This window comes from Xyrauchen texanus, chromosome 6, assembly GCF_025860055.1.
Source record: "Xyrauchen texanus isolate HMW12.3.18 chromosome 6, RBS_HiC_50CHRs, whole genome shotgun sequence".
NCBI lineage: Eukaryota > Metazoa > Chordata > Actinopteri > Cypriniformes > Catostomidae > Xyrauchen > Xyrauchen texanus.
The window spans coordinates 29,161,065-29,168,182 of NC_068281.1; the positions used below are offsets into that span (position 1 = coordinate 29,161,065).

The window sequence follows — 7,118 nt, forward strand, 5'->3', positions numbered from 1 at the left end:
CTTTCTTTCTCTTTTTAGATACTAGCACCACCAGTACTGGACAGACCAAACCTGCAAGTCGGCTCCTCCCCCAGAACCAGCTGTTCAGGAGGAACCAGCTCTTCCGAAGAGGTTAGCACGACAGACCCCATTACTCAATTCACCTTCTCCTTAACTCGCTCTCAGTTGTCGGAGTTCTACTTGCTACATCCACCCTCATCGACTCTCTGTACTGTTTATAAATACACACATATCGCAGTTTTACATACATCTCCCATACACAAACACAACAAAGAACTTATTTTTGAAAGCTTTACTGGTTTTTAATGAAGCAACAGATATTTTCGTGAATACAAAAGCTTTTCTTTAAGTCAGGATGTTACTCAACAAAAATTCAGTTTGTTTGAACAAAATTGGACTTTTGGATGTTGCTTTTATGAACTTGTTTTAAAAAGATTGAGATCGACGGAGAACAGAATTTGGTTAAAGACCCCATGAAATCACAATTTGAGATTTGTGGCTTTTAGTTAACGTCTATTAGCTTTGAGGTCATCTATGTGCTAGTGTGCCCCAGCCTAAACATTTAATAGGAAAAGCATCAACACAGGACAGAAAACAGTGCTAGTGATTTTAATGGGCTCTTTAAAGCATAAAATGTGGACTATTGCCTTTTTGGATTTGGACTCTTTTTCTTAAAATCTGTTTCTCAATCGTATCCTGCAGGGATGAGTTTTCCTCGAGGAGGTCGTGGTCGAGGACTCAACAGAGGCACTCCCATTTAAATCCACCTGCCTTAACAGCATCTGCCCAGCAGAAACTCTGATCACACACCTATTAACAGCTTCATAGAGTATCCGAAATCAGCTTGTGGCTGTTTGACCTTTTTTGTTATTTAGTTTCCTTCAATGAGCTTCAAAGCAATGGATTCGTTTTGTTATTTTATATTTTTGTGAGTAATCATCCTGATACTATGTTCAATGGTTTTGCTAATAAATGGAAAAATATTCTGCCATGCTGCTACTGGTGTTGTTTGATTAGTGCTGGTTTTTTCAGGGACAGTTGAGCCAGCTTCTGATGTCATTCTGCTGAGAGGGACTGCTGGCAGGAGCCGCCAAAGTAGGCAGCTCACTGCTGATCTTGATATTGAAGACTTTAGCTGTAAATTATAGAGATAAGTGTTATTAAATTCATGGATTAAAATATACTGTTTGAAAAAACTAATATGTGAGGTGCAGTAAAGCACTGAGAAAAGAGACAAGATTACTATATCAATGAGTACAAAAGTAAAGATTGTCTAACATCAGCTCTACATTTGAATCTGTTAGCTATGCATAGAATTTTAAATCTCATAAACTACTTTAGTACAAATTTAAGTCTTGGGTTTGTTCACCCAGAAAATGTAAAGGGAGTTGTTTGGCAGAATTAGGAAGTTAGGAACTGACAGCCTCGGTCTTCTGTGTTTCCCCCCTACATTTTAGGTGAAATATTCCTTTAAGAATAAATGTATAAGACTTTTGCAACAAAATATCACTTACGCCAAGAAAAAACAAGGTAATCGAAACCATCTGATTTTCTGGGGTTGGGCATAGACAAGGCCGAAGTCACAGGGGTGGGGAAGCCCTTCCACGTGAGGCTCATGTTGATCTCTCCTGACAACTGGATCCCTGTCAAATGTAATATTTATTTAGATTAAATGACAAATAAAGGACACATTTTTTGTATCTTATAATATTTTACTTATTTTTTCCATTCATAATTACATTTTAAACTCTATTCCCAGTGCACTGATAGAACTTGGTTTCAAATACCTAATATATGGCATTAAAAATACACACTACCTGCTTGTCTAGCACGTTGGTTCTTGGTGTTGACTGATTTTTTGGATCTCTTGTCACTGCAATTCGGTGCATTTCCAGGCGGATAAGAAACTTTGTGAGCTCTACCTCCTGATTAGAGAAGACACAATCTGATAAATATTCTAATTTGTGCAGCTTGTACTAACACTGCAGTCAGTATATTTAGCAGGAAGAAAGGCACCTTTCTTAAAGAAGTACACCGCCTCTGGTCTCTTTCTGGTGGCAGGGATAGGCAGAGCAGCACTGATCTCTCCGGTGAGGCCACCAAAGTCTGTAGACACTGATCTTGGATATCCAGGCTCCATTACACCATTTTCAAAACTCCAGTAATCATCCCCCTTAGGAGAGAGATTCAGCCAAAAACTGATTGTTGCAAAGGCAAGCCCTTTTATTGCTCATACTTGTAATTTAGAACAAAACATTAACCCAAAGTATTAAACTTCATATTAACTAATTACCCATCAGACAAGAATAATACATCAAATCAAGTGGCTTTTTGCTATTTTCTTAGTGACCAGGCAGTTGGTGTATAAAACAGGCAAAAAGTCTGACTCACTCCCTATGAATGAGGGACCCGAACCATATCTATGGACCAGACATGGGGCGACTCTAAATGCCATAGCAACCACACAGCAATGCCGTGGCAAACACCCACAACCTATTATCGAAGTAGTGAGTTTTGCGTGGGGAAGCATCACTTAGGATGTCTAGTTACAAAAATTACAGTTCAATACATTAAAATGAACACAACTAAACTTAAACTTTTTCACTTCAAGGTTCAGTTTTAGGCTGCAGTCAATGATTGTTGTCCATGTTCTTTAATACCTTGATGATGATGGTCTTGCCCTGGCAGTTGCAGCGAGTGAAAGCGGTGTCGATGGGGGATGGGATGCCCAGCACTTCAGTTATTCTCCTAGCAGGTTCAGCTCTTCTTGTCTTGGGATTCAGCAGCCAAAACAAATGACCTGACATGGATGTCATATTGCAAAATCTTAGGTGCAGTTATGTGGGGGGAAAAAATCCCACTAACTATAAAACAGAAAATAGAAAGCACACCTCTGAAAACTATGATGGAGCCATTGAAGAGAGCTGCCAGTCCATCGATAGGAAGGCCACTGCAGAGGTCAGGGTTCAAACCTGCATCTTAAAGAAGAAATTAAAAAATGGATCGTATATTTCTAACCATATCTTCTAAGCCACATTTATTATGTTTTGCAATAGAGATATAGGGTGAATACAGGTAAAGTGGAACTCTTAAGCCTAACTATTAAATGTATATTCTTTCTTAAAAACAGCATTTAGTTCTACTAACCCAGTAGGACTGTAAACATGTTGATTGATGATGACTGATCTGGTTAATTTCAGGGATGTGCACAAATTCAAAAGAACTATTGTAACTGCATACCTAATTCTGAAGGGTTGTTTGCTCCCATTGACTGGGCAATGTCTGCAAGAGTGCTGGGTCTGCCTGAACTAGAGGCAGGCCCACTGGATTGGCCATCACCTTGTCCACTTATAGTGAGAGCGACCTGTACTGGGATGGTTAGGGGTTTCCCAGAGGAGGGTCCAGCTGCTTGTACTGTCCCAACTGCTGGAGCAGGACCTGATTCTGGTAAAGGAAACTCAGAAGGTTTGAAGCCAATGTCTATGAGGAGAGAAAGGCTTATATTGATTGGAAGCGCTGAGTATCAGTCCTTAAGTAAATGTCTGCAGATTGATAATGGTTGTCTGTCTGTCTCTCTCTCTCTCTTTCTCTTTTTTTTTTTTTTTTTTAAGGTTAAGGAAACTCATTAGGGTGTTACCTGGTATGTCAGAAGGGCTCAGATGGAGGCCAATGTCCTGCGCAATGGGGTCACCAGTAAGGAGTGATGGAGTTTCAGATGGAGCCATCAAATTATTTAGCCCGGTCAGAGCCAAGTTTCCTGAGAGAGAAACAAAAATCTGATAATCAAAGCACAGAACATCCACTAATCTTTACAAGTCTGCTGCTCCCTGCTGTTTGAACTCACCATCTCTCAGGACATCTGGATCTTGCTGGTTTGCGAGACATGCTGCAATACACTTGTCAGTATATTCTAAAACAAAAAGCAGATCAAAAAAGCAGTTTTAATTGTAAAATTGAACATGAAATTTGGAGCGACTGCACCAGTTAGAGGCCAAAGACAACGTCATAGCATTATCACCATGCCAGGGTCTATGGGGCGGCTGGGGCATTGCCACACTGAGTGACGGGCACAGACCTTAGCAGGGACAGAGGCTGAAGGAAATGGAGAGAGTGGGAAGAGAAATCGGTCCGGGAATTAAAATAGAAAAGTTGTTGGGTGGGTGGTGGTGCTGCCCGCTTCAGCTTGTCGGAAGGGGATTGTGCTGTAGCATGCACTCTTAAAGGCACCTCCGCATAATTTTTCTCCCCTCTACCAGAAGGACCCATTTAGATTTAGATAGGACCTCGGTTTAAAGTCTCATCTGAAAGGCAGTGCCTTTTTACAGTATAGTGATCCTGTCACTATACTGGGGCATTGGGACCCACATAGACCTCAGGGTAAGCACCTCCTGCCTGCCTCACTAACACCTCATCAAGCAGCAATCTTCATTTTCCCCAGGAGGTCTCCCATCCAGGTACTGACCAGGCTCAACCCTGCTTAGTTTCAGTGGGCAAATTACGACCACTGGTACACAATGAATTAACCTCTACTGCTTTTCTTCTTTTTTTTTTTACTATTACAAAACTTGAGGTCACTGTTTCTCCTACCGAGATGGTTCTGTAATACACACTAGTGATTATCATCGGGAATTGCCTTACGACCTAGAGTTTATATTGGATAGTATATTGGGTGAGTGGCATCCCTGCAAAGTACCAAAAAATGTTTATTAATTAAAGGTAAACAAAAAAGTCTTTAAAATCAAATATTAAAATATAGCTACATTATGGTTTTTGTGGATGACAACATCTGCCTATTTGGCTATCTTCTACCAAGTGATGTATTAATTTGCGTTAAAAATAAACCCCTGTAAATTAAATTGACGCTCAGCTTTTGACCTCAACATCAAACGATATGGTTAGCATTTTTCTTCTCTCTTTTATAAGTTGATCAGCCACTTAATTTGTCCACAATCCACGATTAATTGGAATTTATAATTTGCTTTTAGCATTATTTTCTGTCCACAAACATCAGAGCAGACCTGCGACCCAATTTTCGGTTGCGACCAACCAGTGGAGAAACACTAATATAAACCACTCCTGTACACATGGTTTCACATAATTATAAGTTATCTTCTGGTCACATTTATGCGACCCAACAGATATCTGTTTTCCTTGTTCTGTAGTTCTAATTACATTTGCATCATTTTAGTTACCTGAAGTTTTTTAGACACTGTCTGACTTTGTGTCCAGTCACCAAAGAATACATTTACTTGTACCTGCCTCCCCACTCTCACTGTCGGAGGGCTTCTTATGGTCTTTGAGAGGCTTGTTTTGGTCTTGGGAGGGACTGAGGACAATTTTGATTTTAGGTCTAAAGTGTTGCTACAAAAAAGAATGTTTTCCTGAACAACAGATACAGTATCTACTGTCAATCAGCACTAAGCAGGTTTCCTCCTGTGGCTAAATTTATCAGAACCATACAACAAATTTGAGAGGAATAAATTGACATTAAAAGATACCTGTTGTTTTGGTTATCTTTGAGCTTCTTGGAGCTTTTAAGTTGGAGATGGCATCTAGGAGAGAATACATTTCAAAACTAAAATATGGGTATCTGACCGCTATAAAACAAGTAGTTTCCTTGTGGAGATTAAAAGCTTTTGGCATACCACACTGTCCATGGTAGTCAGGGCAGCAGGTGTTGTAGAGGACACAGTCTGAATCACAGTCACATTGTCTCCCACGCCTGAACGGCTCATCACACCGACCCCTGCACGAGCCACCTGCCATTTACACACACAGTACCTCTGAACATTTTCTTTTCCAAATTTCTATACAACACATTAACATTGTAACATTATCTATACCAGATAGTGGGCCAGATAGGGCCAAAAATCATCCCAGAAAAGGTTGACTATTTTTAAGAGGCTAAAATAAATATACAGTTTTGATTTTGTTCAACATATTTGGTCACTGAATAATTCCAATACTTCCATTTGTGTTACTTAAATATTATTCTTAAATGTGGAAAATGGCAGTAATAAAGAATGAGTAGATCTGTACAAGACTGAGAACCCTTTATATTTGTTGATGTGGTGAGGGTCTTACTGACGGTGCAGACTTCCTCAAAGTCCTTGCAGCATTCTCCATGGGAAAAACAGTTGTAGTCACAATTACAGACCTGACCGCGGACAAACGGCTCGTCACACCTGCCTCTGCAGCTGCCTGCACAACACATTCTGCATTCAGCATTCACCTAAACTTCATCAGATGGATCTATAAATTATCCATAAATTACTCACCTTGAGCAGCACATAGTGGCAGGAGAACGCACGCCAATGCCAGCAGAGATGAAACCAGAGTGGATCCAGTCATGGTAACCCAGATGTCGCAATGAATCAGTGTAAACTGATATGAACGCCTATGCTTCAAATAGTGTTGTTATCAATAATGAAAACTAAAAAGAAAAATACATGAAAACATTAACACTAACTGAAAGCATAATCATAAAACAATATTTGGAAAAACGTACTACTAAACTTACCAAATGACCACAAATTAATGTAAGTTTTAGTGTTTGATATACAGTAATAGAAAATATTAGAATGTTAAAACTAAAATAGAAAAACTAAAATTAAACAAAGTAGTGGTCAGAGTGAAAACAAATGATTTGAAAGGACAGATTGAAAAAAATATTTTTTTTACAGAAATAAACATTTTATTAAAACGCTGGTCTCAGAAATTCATGACATGATCACAAAATACTGAAGCTTTTATTTTTATGTTATGATGTATCATTGAAATGATGTTGGTATACAGAGAAGGACTTACCAGAACAGAAACAGAACTGCCTTAGTGAACTCACCTTGTTCAGTTCTAAAGGCACTTTGTCTCTTTTATATCATTTGACAGCTGGATTTCTTCTCTCTGAAACTTGTTTAATTAACCACCGCAGCCCAATCAAAAGCATGATGCTGTAAAGGCTGGAGGATCTAACCTCCTACACACACAAATACCAGACAACACCAGCAATGTGTCAGAACCACAAGATTTGTCCACGCTGCTGACAGAAGGGACATTGACCCCCTATTAATTGTCCACTTTTTTTTCCTTTTTTTTTTAAGGTCATTAAAGTTTGTGTC

At 39.3% G+C, this 7,118-nt stretch overlaps 2 protein-coding genes across 2 annotated transcripts in view; one reads left to right on the top strand and one right to left on the bottom strand.

The window, feature by feature from the left end:
- The window catches only part of LOC127645337 (nucleoprotein TPR-like), a 33,612-nt gene extending 32,765 nt beyond the window's left edge, over positions 1–847 (top strand). The window contains exons 50-51 of the mRNA XM_052128918.1: positions 19–111; positions 703–847. Of these exons, the coding sequence (XP_051984878.1) occupies positions 19–111; positions 703–761 (152 nt within the window). The 3' untranslated portion in view covers positions 762–847. The remainder of the gene's footprint in view (positions 1–18; positions 112–702) is intronic.
- A 141-nt stretch (positions 848–988) lies between these two features.
- Positions 989–6,861, bottom strand: LOC127645336 (proteoglycan 4-like). Its single transcript, XM_052128917.1, has 14 exons — positions 6,808–6,861; positions 6,279–6,433; positions 6,085–6,201; positions 5,646–5,759; positions 5,499–5,552; positions 3,845–3,910; positions 3,638–3,757; positions 3,241–3,480; positions 2,892–2,978; positions 2,661–2,800; positions 2,017–2,173; positions 1,818–1,925; positions 1,515–1,643; positions 989–1,135 (listed from the first exon to the last, which is right to left on the bottom strand). The coding sequence occupies exons 2-14, from the start codon at positions 6,349–6,351 to the stop codon at positions 1,029–1,031; spliced, it is 1,512 nt and encodes a 503-aa protein (XP_051984877.1). The 5' UTR covers positions 6,352–6,433; positions 6,808–6,861; the 3' UTR covers positions 989–1,028.
- Positions 6,862–7,118: the final 257 nt, after the last annotated feature.

What these genes read in the sequence shown, in the direction of transcription:
- LOC127645336 (XM_052128917.1), bottom strand. Translation starts at nt 6,351, where the DNA reads ATGACTGGATCCACTCTGGTTTCATCTCTGCTGGCATTGGCGTGCGTT. An exon ending in TGACTACCATGGACAGTGTG is followed by an intron (nt 5,553 to 5,645) that starts GTATGCCAAAAG and finishes ATTCTCTCCTAG; the next exon opens with ATGCCATCTCCAACTTAAAA. An exon ending in GCAAGACCATCATCATCAAG is followed by an intron (nt 2,174 to 2,660) that starts GTATTAAAGAAC and finishes CTCTCTCCTAAG; the next exon opens with GGGGATGATTACTGGAGTTT.